General features: G+C 38.9%; 2 protein-coding genes across 6 annotated transcripts in view; one reads left to right on the plus strand and one right to left on the minus strand.

Moving 5' to 3' along the window:
• The window catches only part of LOC134532847 (band 4.1-like protein 4), a 415,376-nt gene extending 409,355 nt beyond the window's left edge, over positions 1–6,021 (plus strand). Inside the window, exons 20-22 of one of the 3 annotated variants that reach the window (XM_063369830.1) lie at positions 81–432; positions 1,550–1,689; positions 4,778–6,021. In XM_063369830.1, coding sequence (XP_063225900.1) covers positions 81–432; positions 1,550–1,689; positions 4,778–4,793 — 508 coding nt within the window. In that variant the 3' untranslated portion in view covers positions 4,794–6,021. The remainder of the gene's footprint in view (positions 1–80; positions 433–1,549; positions 1,690–4,777) is intronic. The other 2 variants (XM_063369829.1, XM_063369831.1) reach the window with 2 other exon arrangements.
• Positions 1–27,866, minus strand: part of LOC134532848 (uncharacterized) — a 79,727-nt gene that overhangs the window by 11,047 nt on the left and 40,814 nt on the right. For 2 of the 3 annotated variants that reach the window (XM_063369834.1, XM_063369835.1), the window contains 2 exons: positions 3,845–3,951; positions 1,688–1,796 (listed from right to left, as the gene is read on the minus strand). The gene's annotated coding sequence lies outside the window, so the exon portion shown is untranslated. Of the gene's footprint in view, positions 1–1,687; positions 1,797–3,844; positions 3,952–20,291; positions 20,375–27,866 lie in introns of those variants that run through there. The other variant, XM_063369832.1, reaches the window with a different exon arrangement.

Raw genomic sequence — 27,866 nt, forward strand, 5'->3', positions numbered from 1 at the left:
AACCTACGCGTAGCGATGCGCATAAACTGATGCAAATGCGTATGCTAGAACCAATTAATTCTGTTACTTTCTTGTTGCAGCCCAAGCGATGTGCCGAAGTACGCACAAACAACGAAACTGTGCACGACTTCGTCGCAAGCATCCTTCGTGAGTACCGGCGGCCTCACTAACAACTCCCCCCTCCACAACCACCAAGGCCACGGCCAGTCGCGGGCCTACCCCTTCAGCTCCCTGCGCCACCACCACCACCAGCCGCCTGCCCCCCTCGCCCTTGTAAATAGGCACTGGCACTGGGAGCGGGAGCGGGACGCCTCTTCCGGGACCTACCGCACGCTGCCTGGCACGGGGGCTTGTAACACTAACAATAACTGGAGCGGGAGCGGCCGGAGAGGTGGCGGACCCCTGTACTTCCAGCACCACTCGTCCGGCAGCGTGAGTATCGAGTTCGAGATATTCGTGTGACCTCAGGCACTGTAACGCTCGCCCGGTCCGTCTTCTCACGTGGGGGGATGTGGGCACCGTTCGACACTCGGTCATTGAGTGCGCCACATCATCTAACAAACACAGAGTTACTTTCACAAATTTCTTAATCTTGATCACTCTTTCACAGAAAATACGTAAATGTTTGTAAAAATAAAAAATTTCAGCGTTATGGTACCTGAGGTAAGCCATTAGAAATATGTATACTTTAAAAATATCCAGTACCTTGTTGAGATTTATAACAGTTCACTACCTTTTCTTTTCATTTATGGCATGGAATTGCTCCTTACTCAGCCAAATACTAATTTTTCTTGCATGGTTTATTTTAGATGGCATTCAGTAGAACAAAACTGCACCTCTAATTGTTTCCCTTGCATTTAACCTCTGCTTGGTACTTAGTATGGTACATGACTCTGTCCTTCGGTACACTGTAGTTGTTTTTTTGCTGTAACCCTGCGTAGTGTAGTTTGTTTAGAGTTGCTTCAGTTAGCGTAGCTGTAACTGCCGGGTAGCTTGGCAGTGCATTCTGCTCAGTGCTTGTTACCTGTAGAGTTGTAGTAGTTGCTACAGAACCAGCAGCACACACATATACAAACTACATTTCAGTGGATTACAGAACTACTAACTTGCGACTCTTCTTCCACACACTGCATAAGCACACCCCTTCACCACTACCGGACTGACAACTATGATACGACTGTTGTAAAAAAAAGAGCGTGAAAACATCTTCCAAGAATACCTTCTTCACAGTCTATAATGAAAATGTACAGATGTATTTTCCATACATAGTGCTTTATGTAAAGAATAATTAAAATGTAAATAGATACTACCATTGTTAGTTATCCTGTGTATGATGTTGTTACGTCAGTGTTGCTTCACCAGCTAGTCGTGTCAGTACAGAACTATGTAGTGTGAGCTATGAGGCGGAAGGGAAGAAGTTGTTGATGAGGTGGAAGGGAAGAGAAGTGGATGACGAGGTGTGGGGCAGTCGTCACCGAGTCACGTGGACGGGACAGTGGGGGACGACAGAGCCTGTGAAGCTGAGCGTGTTACTTGTGTGGTGATGCAGACGCGAGGAACCGCGACGACGGACGCGACGCGACACGGCCCACCGCGGGAGAATAGCCGCACCGCGGCGTCCGCTCACGGGATATATCGCTCCGCCAGCCTTGAGCTAATCCTCTCGCCCATCATACAAAGCACTTACCAGTGAGTATTTTGTCGCTTGCTCGAGCTGCATGTCCTTCGTCCCCCGCCTTGCTGGATGCATCCTGCTCGTGGTGTTGCTTGCCTCTCTCACACGCTTGCTGCTAGCCCTGTAGCAAGAGCATATGTTAACAGTAGCTCATTATGCATTCCTTCATTTCAACCTAGGATACTGTGTTTTCTTAGCAATAAAAATTTATATTTCCTACAACTCTTGTTTTGTAGGCTTGTGCGAATACCAGTTTTTTTAAGCGAAGCAAATCATCAAATAGAATTTTTTTTTAAATATTCACAAATTTGAATAGAATAGTGAATATTTTTCTCGGCGAAGCTGTATTACACTTATCGTATAAAATACAGGATTAAAAAAAAAATAGATTGTTTAACTTTTGTAATGTTTGAACTGATTAAGTGATTAACTAATTGGGCCCTATGTATAACATCATTAAAAAAAATATTATAAAATAACCATTCATAATATTTATATTGAGAATTCATAAAAGCAAACAAAGTGCATAATTTTTTTTTTTAAGAAACTAACTTTATTGAAGCAAAACCTTTAGGTACAAAACAAAAAAAAAATTAAATATTTTCATAAGTGTAACTTAGGCTTCCAATATTTAAAGCTTTGCAACAAATGTGAAGCTTCACATTAGATGCAAAGCTTCGCATCACAACCGAAGCTTTAAATAAAACAAATACCAAATTTCCTGGAGAAGTCAAATTGAATATTAAAAGGAGCTTCAATTGATTCGCATAGTCGAGGCTTCGCACAGGCCTATTGTTTTGTTAACCATAAATTCATCATATTTGTTAACTGATATGGTATTAATTTTATTTATCCCATTAGAGGAACAAAGGTGATAGTTTTATGTCAAACATTAGTATTTAGTACCATACTTATAGACATAATGTACTTCAAAAGAGATGAATTCATCACACCATGTTATATTCTTATTGACTTTGTATGCATTTATAAGGTTACCTTTATGATTTATATAATAAAACATAATTAACATTACATTACACTAAAAATGTTTAATCTATACAAATTGTTTTTCAGAATAAATACATTAAAAAAACCTTCGTAAAGTACAGATTATTAATTTTGACTGGCTTTGCAGAAATTTGCAAAGAAAACTAAGTTCCTAGGCACGGATCGCAAATCTTCTCTTTAAGAGCGCCGTCTGCCCGGGCACACATACCGTGTGTTGAGCTTCAGGAAAAACAACGCGATTTCAAAACTTCTCAAGATATCCGAATGGGGTCTGCTTATAAAAAATGTTTAAGAATTCGCTGAGGGTCGAAAAGTACTTTTGATTTCGGATTAAGTTTGTAAACTGTATTTTCAGAAGAGTTAAAATGGCTAAAAGCATGTTTTCAGAGTAATTTTTAGGCGTAAAACAACCAGTGCAGATTCTTGAAAGCACTTAAGAGCCTTGCATTAAACCTTTATCTTTATTTCTCCACCATGTAATGTTATGGTCACTACTCAAATTTCACGGTTATCCCATGATGACGAGAAGACTGCGCGCCAGCTCAGAGCCTTGAGCTTAGAGGCGATAACGTGCTAGAAATACCAGCGAGCTTCATCCTTATCATCCCACCTCATCAGCACAAATACACCCCGACCAGAAGGCCCCCTTAATGATTAAGCCCCTCCAATTTATTTGATGAACATTTGGTTGATATTATTTGGTAACATGCTGTATGTGAACCCTGTTGAAATTCAGGGAAGTGAAGCAATAATTGATTTTTCTCTCACAAATACACTTGGACTTGTGACCCAATGGTGCATACAGATACTTCCAGGAAATAAATACTTACTTGCAATTTAAAACTGAGACCATACCTTCCTCTTGATGAAAAATAGTTATAACAGTTTGTGTTAGGTTCTTTTTCTGATCTTCACTCAGTTTTAAAAAGAAAAAAAAGCATCATGCAATGGGGAAATATGTCAAAAGTGCTTACTTTTGACACTAGTATTCTGTGTGTGACATGCAGATATAAACACAAAATAGTTTTCAAATGCTATCCGTATGAAGGCCTTGGGTAAAAATAGGTGGATGTCACAAAAATAAGTTATCTGCTGAAGCTCTGCTCACCAAAATCCACTCAACTTTGCAGACTAATTAAAAAAATTAAAAGTGATATTTACTGCCAAGTATTTTCCGACCCTCTGGCAAGTGACAGCAGCTGTAGCTAGACTGAAACAATGAGGTCCAGATGTCGGTAGCCATCACGCCCAAAGAGCTAAACTTGGCCCTGAAAGGTAAAAAAAGGTAGAGAATTATTACACACAGTTATGCAAAGAGACTTAAACATGATAAGACTTCCCAGTTAAAGTAGGTTCCAAAGCGTCGATTCGGTGCCCATACATTTGTCTGGAATTCAACCTGCAACCCCTACTACATGAGCGTCATCTATTATCGATTACCACCACCAAATAACCTAACAAAAAAGTCTACCACCACTCTCCTGTAGTGGTCTCACACTAGTCTCAGCTTTTTTTCTCTCTGCACCAGAAAAACAATAAACTCTATTAACCTTTGCTATGCAGCGTATTTTGTAATATGGCTTCATCTGTCTATAAATATAAATGCACCGTTTGTAATGCATTTGAAACTCTCCATGAGTATGTATGTGCACAGGAGTTGATGAGAATATGTGTGTTAAGCGGAGATACATATGTAAATGTTTGATAACCAAGGATTATCCACTTCAGTTTACAGGCCTCATACGCCTTGGCAGCGAAGCATTCAGATAAACTTAAACATGCAAAAAAAATTTGCAAATTTTGTGACACTACTTTAGTATGTATTTTAAAAACTGCTAAATGATTTAGTAGTCTGCTCCTAAAAGTTTTTTGTAGTTTATATGTGGGTAATGACAAACTAGCTTAAAAAAGCCAGTTTAGTGGCCAAATACATAAGAAAATAATATCAGAAAGCTACAAGGTTTTTCGCGTGACTAACATGGCGTTGTCGTCACACCAGTCCAATTGATGGCAGATGTGTACATTGTACACTGCTTCTAATTCAGTGAGGATGTGAAGCGGGCAGGTCGCTACACGCTTGCGGTGTGTTTTCAGGCCGGCGGCGCGGTGATGGGCTCGGGGTGGGGCAAAGACCCGGAGACCATCAGGGAGGATGACGAGTCCCTGGAGCACACGGGGAGCGACTCCTCGCCCTGCAAGTCCACCGCGGCCGCACTCACCCAAACCAACGGCCGCGAGGTCACCCACGAGATGAGCACGGAACTGTGAACCACACAACGCGAGAGAAAAGACTGTTCCTTACACAGACTGATGAAACTGCACCAATTTCTGCCTTTGATGTAGCACTGAGTGTTTTGATACAGATCGAGTATTTATTCGAGTTATGACTGATGGAATGGATGTAATGTTCTGCTCCGTGGAACTCAATAATTATGCTGAATATTATGCTATGTTTTATGGCTAATGAAGTATTTATAAATCTTATTCACTCTGTTTACTTAGTTGTATTGCCGCATTAGCATAAATGAAATATTTAATCAAGCTTCAAAATGAAATTTTGTTTCGTATAGAAAAATGTGATTTGAATTTTGGGAAAAAAATATTTATACTTATATCTCAATAGTATTATCATCAAAAAAACTAATGTGCCATTATCAATACTTCATATCTAGCCATGCTTAAGTGATATAATGAATGTAAATATTTTTAATTTTTTAAAAAGGTGACATTTTTTATGTGTGTGTTAATAATTTGAGTTTGTCTCATGTGATGCTTTCTGTTTGTGTACATTTTGATTTCTATGCAATCATGTATTGTTACATTTATATCTGTGTACGTATGTATTTTAATTTGTACATATTGCATGATGTAAATAATGGAATGCATTGCAAGTTTCAGAAGTGTTTGGTACAGAAAAGGTGAAGGAAGACTCTGCAATTGAAGCACTTGCTCATAACCGTCATAATAACAGGGTTATAGCTATGATTTACTTACATAGCTATATGTAAGTCTGTGCCTATTTAGATGTCCAGACAAATGCAGTTCACAGTATTTAAAGGTGTGTGTATTACTTGTGTTTTTGACATCAGAGTGAGCAGGTGTTTTCATGTACATAATGAATGGTAACGTTGGTTGGTTCTTATCTGTTTGATGGTGGATGTATTGTTAAAGTGTGTTTAATGCTCAGTACGAAGTGGACTGTAAACCAAATGTTTTTGTACTATTGTCTGATAACAATTTTTTGTAAGGTATGCAAACGTATCCAGTCAAGTTTTTGCCACAAAATTTTCAGTTAGTTTAATGTTTACCAGTTATGCAAATAAATGTCTTTAAAAAAACTTTCATTTATTTTTATGACACCAGCAGTGTGAAATGTGATTTCAATCTCCTCTGTTCCTAGTCTCATTCTAAGAGTAAGGCAACATGTTATATAACATCATTTGTGTACTGTTATCTTGTTATTATAAACTGTGTTCTAATACCACTATGGCATGTTTTGTTGATATTAATTGTTTCATTGACACATACATTAGTATAACATAAGTGTCAATGAAATTTTGAATACTCTCTTCTAGTAAGACTTACTTTAGGTTTGCAAAACCTACTTGTGGATTGTGAAGTTAAGTTAGAAAAACTAACAAATAAAAACTTGTATCTGTTTTAAAGATTATAGTATGTGTAAAAGATACCAAAACTTACAAGAGAGAACAAACCCAAATAGCAGAGTATATAGAAGAATTATGGTTATGTATTGTTACAAAGAAACATCTATCTATAAGATAGCTAGTAAACCAATTTATGTAAATTTCACTCAAGCCAAAGTTTGATAATTTGACAAGTAGAATATCAAAGGTTTTTGCCAGATCAAAACAGGCATCAGTCTGCACCCTATTGATTACTTTATAATATTTACACTTAGCAGGTGTCGAAATCACCGTAAATGCCAGATTATTGGGCGATATCTCATGTGATTGCTAAACGCTAATTTGTAGAGGAAATACATCTGTAAGATGGTGTTTGGCAATAAATTTTGTTTAGGATAAACATTTTAACAGAAATACTCTATCAAAACTAGATTTTTACTCTACATTTTAAAGGCTCATACGTGCACTACCAAGCGACCTCAGGCCTCGCCTGTCGCTTCCAACTACCACTTATGTGCATACTGTAAAAGCATTTTTTGATAATAGCTCAAAAACATATATATTTTTAGTTTAAGTTCACTTGGTTAGTGTAAGTGTGTACATTTCTCGCTGGTGCCAGACCATCAAGGCATTCCAGAGCATTGGATGCTGGACTTTCTGAAGTCTACTGTAATGTGAAAACACTGTGCAGGAACGCAGGTTCTAGACACTTGCACCAAACAAATCTAGGGGAAAATGACTTGAAAAGAAAAAAAAAATGGGGTTTGTTGTTAAGAAAAAAATAAATGAAGGTTTGAGGAGGGCATACAAACCACCATGTGAGTTTATAACTTCAACAACCTGCCAACAGTGTCTGCAACGAGACATTTTATTTTTGCATTTTTATTGGTAATTAGTCCAGCCTTCTGGCTCAGAAGGGTGTGTTGAATAATTATTTTTGTCCTCTTTATTATGTTTCTCCACTCGCCAGACCAAGGAAATTCTAAAGCAATAAAGTGTCAAGGTTAAGAGTTGAGGTGGAGATTCACATAGTGTTGTTATGTACAGAGCCTTAAGAAGACGAGAATTCCAAGATTATAGTGAGCAATGCCACTGTAGATACACACAAGCTAATAAAAAGCAGTTAGGTTGGCAGAAAAATGAGATGTGAAAGAAGTCCTGCTGAATTGCGAGGAAAACAAACATGCCAAAATTAGAAGGAGACTAAAATTGTGTGTTCGTATCATGCCATAATATATCATAAGTCTGTGTGTGGCATCTTAAACAAACTGAGTAGCATTTAACATGTAAACATATATACAGTAAAAACCTTCTACCCATGCCTAACAAAAGAGGGAAGCCTTCATTTCACAGACGAGAGAGCCACACCCGAAGTTTCCCAAAGTTCATGCTCACTTTTTTTTCCGTTCTATCTCATTGTATAAACCGGTGTGGCATTAAATTTTGCTGTCGATTAGGATAGGTTAGCTACATTATAAATACTTAAAAACATTGTGGATGGTTGGTTATATTAGGTATAGCTACATTAAAAATACTGTAAAATCATTTTATGGTTGCTTAGCAAATAACTTTTTAATATGTAGCTATCCAGGGCTAGGAAACCGTTTACATGATTTCACAGTATCTTTAATGTAGCTATCCTAACCAAATCAACCGTCCACAATGTTTTAAAGTATTTATAATGTAGCTAACCTAACCTTTTACAATGAACAAAAAAAAAACAGAAGATGCACAATTGGGAGTTTGTCTCTGTAGTGTATAACGGTTGGCAGCAAGGGCGGACGAAAAAGGTGGTGTATGACGGGCCAAGATGGTGGTTTTGTGATGTGTAGACGAGTGTGTGATTTCCTTTGGGAATAGTAATAAAGAACCTAACAATTGGCGACGAGGATGGGATCGGCGATGTGCGGTAATTTATGGGAGTGCATTACAACAACAGTGGGGTGTATTGTGAGTAAGGCGGGCCACATTTTGTTCACTTTCACGTACCGCACATGAAAATGTAAACATGGGGTTGCTGGGACATATTGGGGAATATAATGCGCAGACAGAGGACTTTGATTCGTACGTGGAAAGGCTAAAACAGTTTTTTGTAGTGAATGAAATCAAAGAAGATGCCAAGGTGCCACTATTTATTACCCTTATGGGGGCCAAAACGTACGCTACCCTCAAAAGCATACTGATACCAGACAATCCTACATCAAAGAAATTTGAAGAATTGTTGGAGGTGCTTTCTACACATTTTTCGCCTGCCAAGAACATCATAGTCGAAAGGTTCAGATTTCATAAATGTGATCAGCAAAGCAATGTATCGGTATCTGAATACATAATAGAACTAAAAAACCTGGCAAAATCATGTAACTTTGGTAAATTTCTACAAGAAGCATTACGGGATCGTTTGGTATGTGGCTTGCGGTCCGAAATCATACAACGTAGTCTGATCTGTGAACCTAACCTAGACTTTGACAAGGCTTGCCTTATCGCCAGCAGCATGGAACAGGCCGCACAGCAGACAAAGTTGTTCCAGCCAACATTGCCAACTTCGCCAATGGACGTAACAGAAACTGTCAACAAAGTAACAGATAAGCAACAAGGTACAGTCCAGGAAACATACTCGCGAGGCGGGCAGCAGAGAAATAATGACTACAAGTCCACATACAGGTCTACATCCAAACACCCTAGTGGAGCAGCGGCAAGCGGAGCAGCATCATCTTGCTTCCGATGTGGACGGAGGCATGCTCATGAGACATGTCCAGCAAGGCAGTGGACCTGTTACTCGTGTGGGAAGAAAGGTCACGCAGCTCGAGTATGTCGCTCTCGTATGGTGAAAGAACTGGGGGCAGAGTCTAGTGACGAGCTTATGGAACTTAATGCATTGCATCTTAATCAAGTTAACTCTTCCGTGAACACAACAGTATATATCAATAGTGTAAATAAACCCTTGACTGCAGTGGTTTCCGTAGAAGGTCAAAGGATAAAAATGGAGATAGATAGTGGAGCTTGTGTATCTGTCATACCAGTTTCTGCTTACAAGGACCATTTTCCACGGGTAGTACTTAAACATTGTGCCTTAGAATTAAAGTCAGTCACTGGTAACCAGGTCAAAGTGTTGGGGCAAATCAGTGTAAATGTAAGAGGGCAGTCTGGGAGAGAGCATCAACTGCCCCTCGTGGTAATAGGAGGGAGAGCAAACATGTTGCCTCTGTTGGGAAGAGAATGGCTTGATGCTATTCTACCTGATTGGAGAAATAACTTGGAGGCAGTAAGTAACGTAGGTAAATTGATTGGTTGTGGTCAGGGTCCCAATGAGGTATCAAGCACATGTGTTGAAGTGGGGACACTGGGACTAAGTGAAATGAGTACAAGATTTCCTAGAGTATTTAATGCAGACACTACTGGATGCATACGTAATTTTAAGGCCCATCTGAATGTCAAAGAGGAGGCAATACCAGTGTTTCACAAAGCTTATGATGTGCCTTACGCACTTAAAGAGCAGGTAGAAAAGCAGCTACATGATTTGCAGAATGTAGGTAAAATTATTCCTGTAAGACATAGTGAGTGGGCTAGTCCCATTGTGGTGGTACCAAAAAAAACAGGGGGGTGTAAGAGTATGTGTAGATTTTAAGGTGGCCTTAAACAAAGTCCTAAATGTTGATTGTTACCCGCTACCAAAATTGGAAGACATTTTTGCTGGGTTAACAGGGGGTAAGATTTTCACTGTATTAGATTTGAGCAATGCGTATCAGCAGTTAGAAGTGGGGGAGGAATCTAGGCCTTACCTCACAATGAATACTCACCTAGGCTTGTTTCAGTGGACAAGTTTACCCTATGGCGTAGCTAGTGCTCCAGCCATATTTCAGTCCGTTATGGATAGAGTGCTGCAAGGATTACCTGGGGTGGTATGTTACATAGATGATGTTTTGATTGTGGGAACATCAATAGATGATTGCAAGCAAAAAGTATTTGCTGTACTAGAGCGGTTAAATGATCATAATATTAGAGTTAACCTGTCGAAATGCCGCTTCTATGGTGAGTCAGTAGAATATTTAGGGCATAAGATAGATGAGTATGGAGTTCATCCTACCGATGAAAAGACTGAAGCCATTACACAAGCAGCCAGACCTTTAAATGTAACACAGTTAAAATCCTTTCTGGGTCTGCTGCAGTTCTACCATAAGTTTTTACCTATGCTGTCCAGTAAGATGAAACCCCTGTATGACTTGACTAAATGTGGCAGCAAGTGGATTTGGAATGCAGAGTGCCAAACAGCCTTTGAGGCAGCGAAGCAAATGTTAACATCCAATCAGGTATTAACGCACTTTAACCCAACAGCTCAAATTGTGGTGGCATGTGATGCATCCCCATATGGAGTTGGTGCTGTGTTAAGCCATAGGGTAGAGGGGAATGACAAACCTGTGCTTTTTGCATCGAGCACACTTTCAAAGGCAGAGCAAAACTATTCACAAATCGACAGGGAAGCGTTAGCCATAATGTTTGCGGTAAAACGTTTCCACAAGTACATTTATGGTCATCAGTTTGTACTGGTGACAGATCATCAACCTTTAAAGAGACTGTTGGGCCATGATCAGGCCATTCCTACCTTAGCACATGCACGGCTTCAGAGATGGGCAGTTATCTTAGCAGCTTATAATTATAAACTTGAGTACAGACAAGGATCATTAATGGCTAATGCAGACGCCTTATCTAGGTTGCCCCTGCCGGGGAGCATAGATAACTGCATTTTTGCTTTCACAAACATTCCTGATTTACCCCTCAATACAGATGATGTTTGTGAAGCTCAACGTCAGGATGTAGGAGTAGCAAAGGTAATAGAACTCACAAAACATGGATGGACAGATAGGTTATCAGATCCAAACTTGAAGCCATTCTTCATGAGGAGGCATGAACTGTCGTTACAACAAGGATGCCTTATGTGGGGAAATAGAATAATTATACCAAAACAGCTACAAGAGAAAGTCATTGAAATGCTACATGATCAACATCCAGGAATTGTGAGAATGAAACTGTTAGCACGTGGTATGGTTTGGTGGCCTGGTGTTGACCAGGACATTCAAAATAGAGTGCAGACTTGTGAAGCCTGCCAATGTACACAGAATATGCGCAAGGAGATTCCAACAATGACCTGGCCTCAAACTTATTCAGTATGGGAGCGAATTCATTTGGATTTCTTGGACCAAGGAGGAGAAAAAATACTCATTCTATGTGATCACTTTTCTAAGTGGGTGAGTGCCTGGGTCATGAGTACTACATCAGCGGGGAAGGTCATTGAAAGGTTACGTTCATGTTTTGCCATTTTTGGAATTCCAGGTGCTATTGTCTCTGACAATGGGCCTCCCTTTAACTCTGAAGACTTCATATCCTTTTGTAAAGGAAATGGCATACAGGTGTTGAAAAGCCCACCGTATCATCCCAAATCGAATGGACTAGCAGAACGGGGGGTTCAAACATTAAAACAGGCATTGAAGAAACAGGTCATTGATGGAACACTCAAAAATAAGCATGTAAACATCCACCATAGGTTAGAAGAGTTCTTGTTTGTTTACCGAAATACTCCTTGTACAGTAACGGGACAGACCCCGGCGGAAGTGATCTTTAAAACAAAACCCAGAACCAAGCTGAGCATGTTAAAACCTGACAAAAATAAAACCAAAAAGTGTGAACGAAGGCAACCAATAAAGGATGGTGTTCCTTTATATGAAGTAGGGGAAAAGGTCCTGGTGAAAACAATAGGAGATAAAGTATGGAAATGGGTTCCAAGTAGAATTGTAAAAGTCTTAAGTTCATTGACATATTTGGTGTTATGGGGAAGTAACCAAAGAAATAGGATAGTGCATGTGGATCAAATCCGGAAATCACAGTTACCAGATTGTAGACATCCAGTAGTGTCAAACAATGTGGTTAGTGACACACTGGCATGGGGGCCTAAGTTAGGAAACTGGGCAACATCAAAGCGTGGTAGTGGGGAAGGAATTGATGACGAAGTGAGGGGGAGGGTTGCCACAAAGGTGGTGCCTAAGGAAGGAATACCGAAAGAGCTGTCTTCCTCAGGACTACTTAGAGAAGATAGCCATAGTCCACCCTTCAAAGGCTTTGTATCCCCCACTTCAGTGCAAGGGGAAAGCAGACCTAGACCAGACAGACGGTCAACACGATTAGTGAAACCTCCAGTAAGGTTAGATTTGTAACATTATTTGTGATTGTTGAGAAATGCAACTTGTCATGTAATATGTATTTATAGTAGGGTAATATACAACTGTACTATGTATTTTGGAGATCATTTGATCTCAAGCTCATAAGGAAGGATGGGATTGTAGTGTATAACGGTTGGCAGCAAGGGCGGACGAAAAAGGTGGTGTATGACGGGCCAAGATGGTGGTTTTGTGATGTGTAGCAAGGGGAAAGCAGACCTAGACCAGACAGACGGTCAACACGATTAGTGAAACCTCCAGTAAGGTTAGATTTGTAACATTATTTGTGATTGTTGAGAAATGCAACTTGTCATGTAATATGTATTTATAGTAGGGTAATATACAACTGTACTATGTATTTTGGAGATCATTTGATCTCAAGCTCATAAGGAAGGACGGGATTGTAGTGTATAACGGTTGGCAGCAAGGGCGGACGAAAAAGGTGGTGTATGACGGGCCAAGATGGTGGTTTTGTGATGTGTAGACGAGTGTGTGATTTCCTTTGGGAATAGTAATAAAGAACCTAACAGTCTCTCGTCTGTGAAAAGAAGGCTTGCCAACAAAAGGAGGACACAACTTGAGAAATTCACTTCGGGATGATCCTGTGTATTAGTTGCTACCGCAATGGGGGTTGAAGTGTTCGTTGCATCCTAGCGCGCCACCACATGTATAATGGACATGTGGACCGGCTTCTCTGTTCTCAGGGCCGTGACGTAGCTCATGTGTGGCGAGGCCCGTTTCCCCCTGTATCACTCAAAACCTCCGAAATACGATGACAGGTGCATGAAGCTCCTTCCTCTTGCAGCGTTCGCGACTCACTGACCGTTTTTCCTTGCTCGGCAACTTCTTTGGAAATTTAAAAACAATTTATACACCAGTTAAGTTTCACTCTTGCAGTGGCCTGGGTGGTAACAAACTTGCTTGCCATCCAGACGCTCGGGTTTTGATTCTCGTAGACAGTCACCTTATTTTTTGATTAGGTACTAAAAAAGATTAATTAATCTACTGTTTATGAATATTATAAATTTAAATAGAAACATTTTCTTTTATTTATTATATTTTAAATGATATTTAAATTACAGAAATTATTCACTAATGTTAATAGCCATTAGAATATTTAGTTATAGATATTATTAAACCTATTATTATTTTATTTTTATATGATTGAATTATTACTGTAATTTAAATATAAAGTAATGTCTAATAAATAAATATTTTTAATAAATTAAATAAAAATATTTACCTATATATAAATTAATAATATTTGTAAACAGTAGATTACTAAAAAATATTTTAAAAATAAAAAAAATTGACTTCTGCAAGAATCAAAATCCGAGCATCTGAGCTGCAAGAAAGCATGTTGCCACCTAGACTGCTAAGCTGTTGGCCAAAATGAAACTTAACCAGTATATAAACTGGGATCAAATTGTCAAAGACTTTTTCTTGGAAATGGGTGATCAGTGCATTTTATTATTTTAAGGGGTGAACACCATAAAGGTATACTGCTAACATACCGAGTCTCGTCCCGAAGTGAATTTCCCAATTCGTGCTTTCCTCTTGTAAGATGAGGAGACAATTCACAACAATGTGGTACAGTATATGAGAAAATATACTACTTAATGTGATAGTATTCTAAATGGTTTTGGAAAACTATTTCTCAGCTGTGAAATACTAAATTTAACTTTGAGTAGGCATATGCTTCTGCTCACATGTGTCACTGAGAAGGCAAATATGGTTTCCTTGGAATATCTTATCTCTTAAGCTGCACCAAGCATCTTTGGTAAAGAAAACCATGAAACCCAGTCAATCTTTCAATGCCGAATGGTAATCAGTCAACAAGATTTATTTCTGCTATCCTTCCACGCCATACATAGTCACACAGGATTAATATCTTATTAAAAAAGGGGGTTGTCTCTAAATTCTGTTTACGGACAATATTTTTACGTGATAACGTCATAAGAAAACATCGATGAAAATTTGCATACTATTTTATTTTCAAATATTAATTACAGTTTTTGCAAATTTAATTTAAATAGTTTGTTTAAATATAATCACAAACAATTAGTTCTATAAATAAACTGAAATCAAATCAATGTCAATAAATTGTTCATTTGAAATGACGAAATCGGACAAATTAATCTTTTTTTTTAATTGCTGCTTCTGAAAAGCCCGCCTTCACCTGTTTGATATTATAGAAGATTTTCTCGCACGATGGTGGGCCAGTTCTTTCACGCTCAGCTCAGGCGGAACGTGACAATGAGTCATGCTTTTTTGTGTGTGCAGCCGGCATTCATCGATTTATAAGACGTTATCACGTCAAAAAAAAATAAAAAAGATTAAATTATAACAAATGGTTCTGCATAAATATTGCAAACTACATAACACTATAGCACAATATAACTGCACATAAGTGCTTTGAAACACATACTACTACACCAGAGGCCTTGCCAGTATTTTTGAGAGAGGATTGCTAAAAATTTATGGAAATCACATGTGTAATAATTTTTTGAACCAATTATTTTTTTTTTTTTACTCGACAGTCCTTTATTTTTTTCATCAAGCTTTGATGGAGAAGTAACTTATGTTTTATTGATAAATTTTGGTACATTTAATATTCTTAGTTAATTGTCTAATAAGGACCTTAGGAAAAACCTCGTGTGAGTATGTAAACGAGTTTCACTCAACCTTTATAGGCCTCAGGCGTGGCTCCAGGGCTCCACGCCATGCCTTTAATTTTTGTTTATTTTCTGTTGGTCAACTGTTCTGTTAAAAATGTGGAATTAATGGGAAAAGAAAAATGAAATTGTTATCATCTCGTAACTAAATATGCTAATCAATACATATTTCAAATAATGATATTGTATTAGGAAAAAAAAAAAATGCAAAGGTTTTATTTCCATCTATGGTGCGATTCTACAGAAAATTTGATCATAAGCATTTATGACTTGAGAATAATTGATCAAGGAAAGAATATCAAAATACCTTAAAATTATATAAACAAAACCATTGTCATTGGGTTAGTAACGTTGTTTGAAAGAATACATTTTTCAGATCTTCGGGGGGATGAGTTGGGGGGGGGGGGAGGCCTCCATAAAAGTAAATAGGCCAGGGCCCCACAAAGTCTAGAGCCGCTACTGGTAGGCCAAATAAGCACTCGCTGAGCCATAGTGACCTCTTGCACCGCGTGCGTTCACCGACGAGTGGTCAGCGAACTCGTCCACAGGGACAGACGTTGTCGGCGACGCCTGCTGGCGCGCATGTGCCTCGGGTGCAGAGCAATAACCTGGCAGAAGGTAAACCGCTACGCCAGCCACATTTCCAGGGTCATTTGCGTCTCCTTGCAGTTAACGAGACCGTGCGTTTAAGAGCCCGTCTACAATAGTCCGAACCTGTGCGTGGTCCGTGTCCTTATCCGAATATGAGTGACGTCACATTGTCTCACCGAAAACTGCCCTGTCCACAATTGGGATGTCCGATGTCCAAATGTATTGATTTCTAAAGTTGTCACCAGAGCGCAGTAAATGTGCCAAACCAAATATTTTTGTTTATTGTTTTGATGCTTTGTAGTTTGAGATTGAACTTATGAAAGTTGTGGGAGTTCAATATTATATATTTATTCAGTAAGGCAAAGTGGCTCTTTTTGACTTACAACACCTTCCATTTCCTTCAATAACAAAAACAAAGACGTTTTCAAACGGGAACAGGAAATTCAAATATCGTGAGTGTTCTGTTCTTTTTCTGTGTCCGAAGTACACAGGTTGGGACAAAAAGTTCAAATTGACGAATGTCTTCGGACCAGGTAGGTTCGGACCTTCGCCCACTTGACGCATGACGTCAGAGGGTCGCGTGGACCAATCAGCGACGAGCGTCCTTCGGACACAGTTTAGGACAAGTCATGTAGACGGGCCTTTAACGGTAGCCACTTAACGGTAGCCACAAGCAGCAACGCGCTTCAGAGCTCTAGCGATTACCGCCGGAATACCAATAGCGCAAAGGACGCGACGCGAAAAAAACACGATAGTGAACATGCAGTTTTTACCCGCGTGACAAAAACAAATAAACAATTAAAGAGTATACAAAATGTTTCTGGCCATTTCAGACGCAACACGTATACGACAACCAACATTTTTTTTTTATCTACATATTTCATTCGGAAAATTTACTGTGCATGAACCCATTTCAAATTTTTCAAATGTAATTTTAGTAAACAAAACCTTTGAATATATATGTATACCAACAATAATATTTCCAATGCACCAGTCTAACCATCATTTAAAAAAATTCTGACATTTCAGTCACGTCGCGCCCGCGATGCGACGGAAATGGAAAATGTTTCTAATCGGGAAGAGTGTCGCACCCGCGAATTAGGTCGCAATGAAGTCACAGCTGTGACGAATTAGAATGGCTTGGGAAGTTATTCCATCCGCATCGCGTCACACTGTCATGATCCCAGAATTCTTGCTGCACAAAAAATGTCCGCACACGAGTCACAAGCAGCGAAGAACGTGAACTCGAGTAGCAGTGACAGCTCTAAGATATTTGCGGGGTCTGGGCCATTTACTTTTGTTGTGGGGGGGGGGGGGGGGGGGGGAGGGGAGGTTTACGAAACAGCCTACAGAGAAAAATGGCAGTTCGGAAGCCATCCTTCGGAAAATTTAAAAAAAAAAAAAAATAAAAAATGTGTACTTGTACTTATGTACGCGCGTTAGTTGTTATAATTACTGGGCGTGATAAAAACTTTAATTTTGAATGCAAATAATTAATAAAAATATAATAATAAAAGGACTGGAGTGATATTATAAATACTGTTGGTAAAGTAAAAATTCAATCAAATTAAAAATAAATAAATACTCAGCATTAAAAATTTATATAAAAACCTGTATAAAATTTATTATTTAATTTAGTACGATAATTGAGATAATTTTTAATTAATAAATAAAATCCATAATGTGCTGAATGTTTGTAATAATTTATTTATTTTAATTATTTATTGAATAATAATTTATCGTTTATAGTGAAAATAAACAATACATACGGGAACATAACCTCACGTATATAAATACATTTGAAAAATCTTATAAAGATTATTTCTATTACTAATATTCACAATATATATTTAATATATGGACCAGTAATCAATATCAATCACTAAAGTATTTGATTTAAAAGCACATATAATTTTTATTTGTATGTAGCCTTTTTTCATCACGTCAATTTTTGTTTCATTCTGTTTGCGCATCGTACAAATTACCTCTCATCATATTATTTTTTTCCCCATAACGCGCCTAAAGAAGTGTAACTTAAAAAAAACTCTTTAAAACAACGTTTTTAAGCCAGCATGGAACTTAAATTTTTGACGATATTTTTGTCGAATTTACTTCTGATTATTTTTCATATATTCTTATTAAAGTTGGAATTGATTATGCTCATTTGATGAAATGAATAAGGGGTCTAGAATCTGATAAGAAACAGTTGCGTGTATAATAAGAGGGCTGGCGCCGGGCGGTCCCAGCTTGCCTGGGGCTCAGGCACGGATCGCCCTGTTGGGGAGCTCGTGAACGAAGAGCGCGCTGGAGGGTCGTCGCTCTGGCGACACGGTGGCCAGGCCAAAGACTCGTTCTGGGCGAAGAAACTACATTTGGCCCCCACCACCCCTTCACTCTCTCAGCAAAACTTCTTGCGTGAAAAATCAGCCTGGTGAATATTGCTAATGTTTTTTTTTTTTTTTTAAGAACAGAACAATAGTGTTAAATTTTATGAATTTTTTTTCTTTGTACGATACGTTTGATACCGGTGTTGATAAAAATAAAATATAACTTTAACTAACTAATATGTAGTAAATTCTGCTGAAACACATTTTTTTTAGTTATAATGCAGGCCTGCACTGCCACAGTTGTGAATCCCAAAATTTATTATTAACATGAGTAATGGATAAAATTCTGTTTGCTGAGAGATTTCTTTTGCCCCCTTTACCCTCCCGCATAAAAAAAAAATTCCGTAAGCTTCCTGATGTCCCTGCGAACATGGCGGCACAGGGACGTAACTAGGCAAGTTTCCCCACGGGACATGAACTCATTTTGGCTTCCCCCCCCCCCCCTCCTTTTTTTTCACCCTTCTTCTTGCAGACCAACCAAGCCAAAACCTTTCCCGACAACACCTCATATGACCACCAAATATTAATTTTACTATTCCAAATATTTTTTATTCAACTTAGACGGCAGTCATTTCATTTTTAATAAATCGCAAGTTGGATGGTACGCGAAAAAACGCCAGTTTTTTTTATATATATATTTTTTATTATCTGCATGTATGTATCTTTCAATACAATTAATTCAGTTCATCTGCACTGCAACAGGTAAAAATGACTGCCAGTTTAGGGCCCTCCACAAATGCTGCGCCCGGGGCACAACCCCCCCCCCCCCCCCCTGTGACGGAGCGGCGCGGCGGTACGCGAAAGTGTCGGCGCTGCGTGAAAGGCCACTTCCTCGTGGGCATGGCCGTGGGACGAGCTCACATCTGTTGCCTTCTCGCGCGTTCCAGGGCCCAGACTACTAGCCCGTCCCCCCTCTTCTTACGCCCCTTTTCCCCTTCAAGCTTTGATGGACAGGTGTGCAACCAGGTTTCGTTAATTAGCTACTTCAATTTAGCTGCAACATCCATAGAACTTGATTTAAAATAATAAATATCTTGGACTACAGCGGCGAGCTCGTTTACTATACCGATGCACATGTAAAAGTAAAATGTTTGTCATTAAATTGTAGAATCTTATTCATTACATTACGTAAACATTATTTATTCAGAGATTAATGTAATTAATAGTAATTAATTTTTGTACTTTCGAAAAATAAATTAGCAAAAACCACGTTAAAAAATTAAGTTAATGGTTGGCTTGGAACCGTTGATTAAAGGATTTTATTTTTCAAATATTTTCGTGATCCTTTCTTTTTTGGGGGGCTTTTAAAACCGTCCAAAAGAGGGGAGCCTTTGGTGAAGCCCCTCTACCAAATATTAGGGACCCCCAAAGTCTGCTTGGACATGCGCCATTGTTAATTCTCACTGGTCGTAATAGGAAAAACCTCAAGACTTATAACCATAGTGTAAACAGCAACGGCGTATGTCTAAGAAATTATTTTAAATCAATATTCCCTAATGCAAGAATAATTCCAAGAACGGATCTATAGAACGCGCTAGCTAAACACATTTCCCGGAAGGCGACACTAATTTGTTCACCAGGCTCGTAAAGAAAACAAAAACGCAATAAGTTGAAAGTTGACCACGGCTCGCGCCTTAGGTAATTTACAAACGGGAATTTGAAAACGTTATTTTGTTTCAACTTGTTTGCTTCTTGCAAAGGTTGTCTGATTCTGTACTTTAAACGAAAGGGGCACGCATTTTTCGCGGAAAGATTGCGAGACTAGCTGAAAGAAATTTAAAACACTGTAGCATCGTCTGTGTTTCCGATTTGGGTGAGTTTCTTTAAGCTACAACATGTCTACTGTCAGAACACCAATAACAATAACAGTAATTCAGTTCGGAAGCAAACCCTTATTTGGTCTGACGACCGCCAATCACGAGGGGGGGGGGGGGGAGGGACCGCTGTTTTGGGTATACCTTTTTGCAGTCTAATGTGCGTTCACTTTTTTTTTTTTTTTTTTTTTTTTTTCGATAAAAATGCCTGCCCTATTTATACGGTTTATTCCCTCTCCAACACGGAGCTAGCCACTCGTGAGCATTGCGCCGTGGTGAACCACTTACCCGCGCACTCTCCAGAGCTTCCCCGCGGTGTCCCACTGCCGCTCTCCGCGCGTGCCTGCTCGCCGGCGCACCGGGCCTCGACTGTCGGGTGTCGGCGCCGCGCGGCCCTGCCCCCCCCCCCCCCCCTCCCTCCGCGTCACGGCGCGGAGGGCGCAGCTGCTCCCGCCTCCCCCTCGCGGCACTTTCCCTCCGGACAGCGAATAACATCTTATACGTAGGGACCGGAAAAATTCGCGCTTTCGATGACCTCTAGGATAGACTCCACAACCCTCTACATTCTCAGGCAAATGCCACTTGCTCATTGGCTATTGACTCGTGACACTTGTCAACTGGGACGCTTGCGATTCGATACTTTTTTTTGGTTGGAGGTTTTCCATTGGCTCAAAGTCCTTCAGACAAACTGTAAGCCAATCACAGAAGCAATATGAAGGTACGGTTGTTTGGATTCTAGCATAACGCGAAATGAATCCGCGAATTTTTCCGGTCTCTACGAATAACATCTTATACGTAGGGGCCGGAAAAATTCGCGGATTCGTTTCGTGATAGGCTGAAATTCGAACATGATGTACAATTCTGCTGGTTCTGCTATTGGCTCGCAGTTTAACTGGAGCTCTCTGGGCTAATGAGAGACTATCGACCAAAGAAGCGTCGAATCTCGAGCTACCCAGTGGAGACGCCTCACAATTTAGTACCCAATGAACACGCTTGTTTATTTGAGAAATGCAGAGGATAATGGAGGCTATACTAGAGGTAATTGAATCCGCGAATTTTTCCGGCCCCTGCTTATACGCAGGGACCGGAAAAATTCGCGAATTCACTTCGCGATAGGCTAAAATAAAAAAAATAAAAAAAGTTATACCTCAGTGCTGCCTCTGCTATTGGCTCACCACTCACCGGGGTGACTCTGGGCCAATGAGAAGCACCTGACCAAAGCTTTATCGAATCACAAGCTGCTACGTTGGGACGTCTCACAAGACAGCAGCCAATGAGTGGGTGGCATTTGAACGAGAGTAGTATAGGATAGTATTTTCTGGCACAGGCTTCCAGGCTGTGGTGCTGTGTGTCCTTTCCGCCATCTTGGATTTTGACGTCACGGCGGCCATCTTGGTTGACCTTGACCTTGACCTTTGACCTTGACCTTGGATTTGATCCTCAAAACTTGCCAAATTTGGGCAAAAATTGCCCAAAATTCCTCAAAAATCGCCAAAATTCCCATTTCTGTGAAAAAAAAATTCCACCAAAAATTCTCAAAAAATTCCACAAATTAAAAATTTCTCTTTTCGAGGGAAAAATTTCCCGTTTCGAGGGAAAAATTCCCGTTTTTAATCCTTAAAAATCCCAGCGACTAGAAATTCCTAAAAGCGGCTTAAAACTCCTAAGAGCTAGCCGCTCTAAGCCGTCGAGGTCATGACTTTGAAAACTAGGATTATGACCGTCATTTTGAAAGATGACGTCACCGTTGCAGTTTCCGTTACGCCCGCCATCTTGAAAATCCGCAATTTTTATGTTAGAAAATCGGGAAAAAAATTAAAAATCATTAAAAAAATTATTTGATCGAATTAAAAAAAAATATTAAAAACCACTGTTGCAGTTATCTTTACGGTCGCCATCTTGGATTATATAAATGTTGCATATTTCGTTACACCCGCCATCTTGGTTGAGTACCATGTCATTCTTACACTTTACGTTACGACCACCATATTGGATCCTATTAATGTTGCAATCATCGTTATGGTCGCCATCTTTAAATTTAGTCACCATCTTGAAATTTAGACGCCATCTTGGAAATCCGTAATTTTTATGTTAGAAAATCGGGAAAAATTCCATAATTTATCAAAAAATTAATGTAATTGAATTCTGTTTGATTATATCGATGTACGTCCTTGGTTCGACACCGGTGAGGGCAAAAAATAAAAAAAAATCAGATCCTTCCTCCACAGAAGCCACCTACAGACTGACCTACCACCACCAATAACTAGGTATTTACCATCAGCTGGTATGACGTCATGTCCGCCATCTTGTCTTTATCCGCTGGAGGGATCCATCTTGTTTTCGTCTGCTAGAGTGTGCTGGAGTCATGTTAGTATAATGTTCTGTTCACCATAACTTTGACCTTGACCTTGGCCTTTGACCTTGACCTTGAACTTTGACCTTGACCTTTAAATTTGACCTTGACCTTGATGTCCATCATGGATCCGACATTTTATGTTCAGTACATGCTACCAGGAGCTACCACCTGCCAGAGTACTCCATCTTGTGTGTGTACTTGTATTATGGAGTACATTTCCATCTGGATAATTTTATTCTAACCCACTACAGTGCAGTAATCATTTATTACCGAGGTGCCCCAGCCATCTTGAAATTCGACCACCATCTTGAAATCATGTAATAATGTAGCTAGAAAAGCGGGAAAAAATCCAAAATTCATTAAATAAATCACTCATTAACTTACATATTGATTCGATTCGCTCCAGTCCTTGGTTCGATCCCTGAATGATGCAAAACATTTAATTTTATATAAAAAATAATAATTTCAATAAACCATGTTCAAAATTCTTAAAGAGTCTTTAAATCCTCTACTGCCATCATCCTATCAGACATCAAGACCACCATATTGGAAATTCATAATTATAATGCTAGAGATTCGTGAAAAAGTTCAAAATTCATTAAATAAATTTGTAATCTATATACTGATTGATTAAAACGACTAAGGTCCTTGGTTCGATCCCTGGCCGATACAAATCATCTTTAATTTTAAAAAAGTACCAGAAAAGTGTAAGGTTCGAGAAATAAAACACCTCAAAGTCTTTTACAAACATAATATTTATTACACAATTTCTATCCTACTACAGAATCACTTGCGAAAGCCAGCAATCTTATAAACATTTAGCCCTGCATAGACTTGCATCGACTACTTCTTAGCTCCAAATGGCTCCAAATGCTCCAAACGGCCTTCAAAAGGCTCCAAATGCTCCAATAACCACCAAATGCTTAACACAGCTCCAAATGGCTCCAAATGCTCCAAACGGCCTCCAAATGCTTGACAGCTCCAAATGGCTCCAAATGCTCCAAAACAGCTCCAAATGCTCCTAATGTCTCCAAATTGCTCCAAATGCTCCAAATGTCTCCAAATGCTCCAAACGGCTCCAAATGCTCCAAATGTCTCCAAAAGGCTCCAAATGCTTCAAAAGGCTACAATTGCTCCAAATGGCTCCAAATGCTCCAAACGGCTCCAAATGCTCCAAATGCTCCAAACGGCTCCAAACGCTCCAAATGGCTCCAAATGTCTCCAAAAGGCTCCAAATGCTTCAAAAGGCTCCAATTGCTCCAAACGGCCTCCAAATGCTTGACAGCTCCAAATGCTCCAAATGGCTCCAAATGCTCCAAATGGCTCCAACAGCACCAAAAGGCTCCAAATGCTTCAAAAGGCTCCAATTGTTCCAAGAGCTCCATCTTCAATTGATTCCAACTGATTCCAATTACTTTTCTTATCGAACTTGGCATGGTTACTAACATGTCTTTATTAGTATACATTTTGACTGGCAGTGGTAACGTATTTTGCACCTTTAAGTTATAAGTTTTATTTAGAAATCAGATTTCGATAAATGGTAGATACCATTTGGAAAGAAAATATATTAATTTATCTTCAAGTTTATACACATACATTAAATTTAAGCCATTATTGTATGTAGCCAGCTTCCCTCAGTTCTTTGAGTATGAAGGATATTTCTTTAATGTTCGAATAGTTTCCTGCACAAAGCGATCCATGTAGTAGTCGTAGCCTGTCAACCAATATGTTAGGATCTTCCCATGAGGTATAATCAAACTCTTCTGCTGCGTTCATCATCCTTGCATGTTTATAATAAATATTATTATCTCTGGTGTCTTTCGTTTTAACACCAACCTCAAGGTCACTTTCGTCATCGTGCCAGTGATTATCACAAGCTTGATCAGGATAATTTATTTTATTACGACGTTTCCATCGTTTTGGTCTCAAACCACCATCACAGTCTTCGCTCTTGCATGCTTTTGGTGCTTCAGCACAGTACTCAATCATGTCAGCCTTAGTTGTGTCAGCACAGTCTTCGTTCACGCCAGCTTCTGATGTGTCACCACAGTCTTCAATCATGTCAGCACCACAAACTTGATCAGGATAATTTATTTTATTACGTCGTTTCCATCGTTTTGGTCTCAGACCGCCATCACAGTCTTCGATCTTGCCTGCTTTAGGTGCTTCAGTACAGTTCTCAATCATGTCAGCCTTAGATGTGTCAGCACAGTCTTCGTTCACGCCAGCTTCTGATGTGTCACCACAGTCTTCAATCATGTCAGCACCACAAACTTGATCAGGATAATTTATTTTATTACGTCGTTTCCATCGTTTTGGTCTCAGACCGCCATCACAGTCTTCGATCTTGCCTGCTTTAGGTGCTTCAGTACAGTACTCAATCATGTCAGCCTCAGATGTGTCACCACAATCTTCAATCATGCACGCTTCAGATGATTCATCAAAGTCTTCGACCTTGTAAGCTTCAGATGGTTCTCCATCTTTCTCATTTTCATGGAGACGACTAGATATTGGAGTAAATATATTTTCATTTCTAATGTGGTTACAACTTCCTTCGTTTGTTTTAAATTTTAAATTATTATCTTGATCTAGATCAGTAATTTTAGCATTAGCTTTTTCGCCTTCGTTCCTCTTCCGCGATGTTGTAGCCCAGTCTTCGTTATCTTTATTCATCTTAATTGTACAGGTCTTGTAATGTCTATCCAAGTAATATCTTCTACCAAAGGATTTCTGACACTGACTGCAATGAAATGGTTTTTGACAAGGACCCAAATTACACTCGCTTCTCTCATGTCGTTTAGCATTCTTTCTCAAGGTAAACACCTTGCTACAGTATCTACAGTGATGACGTTTCGATACAGCGTCAGATCCTAAATCGGAATTCATATTAGTTACCGAGACTAATGCCAGATGCAAACTAAGAGTTTTAAATTAGATATATTACTTAAATAGAATTTTTTAATTATTTCATCAGCGAGAATTAATTTATCTCATTCAAAGGTACTTTTTGCAAGTAGTTCTGCTTTTCAACAACAGATGTCGCCACATGTTACTTGCAGGTAAATAATATTTAGTTCTTTTATGCGGGATGCGGGATGCTCACTAACGATCGAAATAGAACGATGGCTTCGATAGACTCCAAGGAGAAGGAAGTTCGTCCATCCTGTTAGTGCTTCTTAGATTTCTCAGAAATTATTTTACTGAGTAATGATAATTTTTTTTTTAATTTCCGCCTGATAAAAATATTACAAGTAATGATTGAGTAGCAGAAGTTCACTAATTATATGCAACCTTGAATAAAAAATGTCATGCTTCATTAAGTAAAAAAATCCTTCATGCAGAGATATATTCCTCATCAGTAACCAGAAGCACTCGGAGAAAACCATCAGATGTCTAGTCAGGATTAATCAGAAGCACCCAGTGAAAACCATCAAAATATTGTCAAGAATAATCAGGAGCACACGGAGAAATCCATCAAAATATTGTCAAGAATAATCAGGAGCACACGGCAAGGGCGCCCATATGATAATTTGTAGGGGGGGGCCAGACTTAGGGGTATGAAGTATTTTTAATATTTTGGAAGACAACTGCGGCTTGTTACTAGCCATAAAATAGTTCCAGTTCTGACCCTATTAAAATTTTTTGTCCTGTTACTAAAATACTAGACTACAGTACTCATTCGCCATAAAAAATCTATATTGGCTTTTTTATTAATTAATTATTAACTATTTAATTGAAACAAATGAATTTTTAGCAACAAAAATGCAGGAATACAGTCCTTATACTTTTACAGCGTCTCGGGTACACGGATATCAAGAATACAGTCCAACTAATTGCTCTCTTTACCCATAAATAAATGTCGCGTACAAATTAAATTAAAATAATTAGAAAGTTTAAAAAATGTTGGTCAAAAGATTCAACTTTGGGAGAGAAGCGATTTAAATATGTTATCACAGTCAGAAAACAGTTGTTTTTAAATGTAAGACCTGAACTACGCTTATAATTATAGTCAAAAATTGTTTCACAATTAAATGTATATTACTATGTTTCGATATGAATCATAATTGCTTATCATTTAGAATTAGCACAGATGGATTCAGTAGTCGAGGACTATAAGTTTATTTAGTGATAGAAAAGCGCAGAAAAAATTAGTTTATTATTTAACTAGACAATTTAACCAAACAGTATTTAGAGGTTAAGGAATTAAGTGACACCAAAACCAATGAAAATAATCGAAAATTTCTAAATGCTGACATAACTCATATATCAGCTTTCCACAGAAGAGTTTAGTTCGGCGCAATTAATCCACACAAAACAACTGGACACTATGTCGACGCATATTTTAAGAATATAAGAAGATCCACGTCGCAGTATAATTTTTTTTTTCGTGTCGTGTGGTGCGGGCCCCCATTTGTGGTGCGGGCCCATAGGCTACAGCCTAGATAGCCTGCGCGTAAATACGGCCCTGATAAACCCTTAAATAACATGTTCAGTACTTAACTTCAGAATTAAGAGTACATTAGAACCTCGATTTTACGGAGCCCGGACTCAACGAAGCCGCGATTTTACGAATACATTTTTCAGGAACCATCTAAAATTCGGAAAATTTGACACCAAAATATATTTAATAAAAAATTAAAAAAACACAATGAAAACATATAAAAATATTAATTTTAATGCACAGCGTATTCATATTTTTAAGCTAATACTACATCCATTTACCGTTAGTGAATATTGTATACGTTATTGCGTCATCAAACTCAAAATCGAAAAGAAAAAAATGGACTAGGTACACTATTTGTCGCAAAGTTCGAAATTTCTTCGATTGAAAAATTATGTCAAGGCTGTAAAAATATTAATTTTACCGCAAATGAACTATACTCAACATTCCTTACCCATTCCAACATTTCCAGCTCGTGAGCATAGCAACTGAGCTTCAAACCTTGTGAAGCGTGAGAGAAAGAAACGATATTGAGTACCTAGCTACTTCCTCTCCTTTCCGCTAATATCCAGCAACCCATGCCATTAGGCATTATCTTGACATGTGTCGCATTCATTACCTTCGCTGCATCGGTTTCCCAGTAAAAAACGCTCAAAAATGGTATAAGTGACGCAGCAAGTAGACGTGACGAGCGGGTTTTTAACTAAGCTTTTTTTAACTTACTATACAAACAAATAATTCCCTATGGCTATCACAAATTCAAGGGCTTCTCGCACTAAAATGTACTGTGTTTTTAATGGATGTCTGTCGTTACAGAGCAGCGTTTTTCTTCACCAAATAAGCCTATGATTAGAGACCGTAAATATTCGTGGATTCCTTTCAAGACAGGCTGGAATCCAAACTCGTTTAGCTTAATGCTGCGTCAGTGATTGGACCGCAATTTACCTGAAGGACTCTGAGCCAATGGCAAACACTCAACAAAAGAAGTATCGAATCATAATAATCGCAATAAACAGGTGTCCCGAGTCGGTAGCCAATAGCCAGGTGATATTTGCCCGAGTACATA

Source organism: Bacillus rossius, chromosome 6 (genome assembly GCF_032445375.1).
Source record: "Bacillus rossius redtenbacheri isolate Brsri chromosome 6, Brsri_v3, whole genome shotgun sequence".
Lineage (NCBI taxonomy): Eukaryota > Metazoa > Arthropoda > Insecta > Phasmatodea > Bacillidae > Bacillus > Bacillus rossius.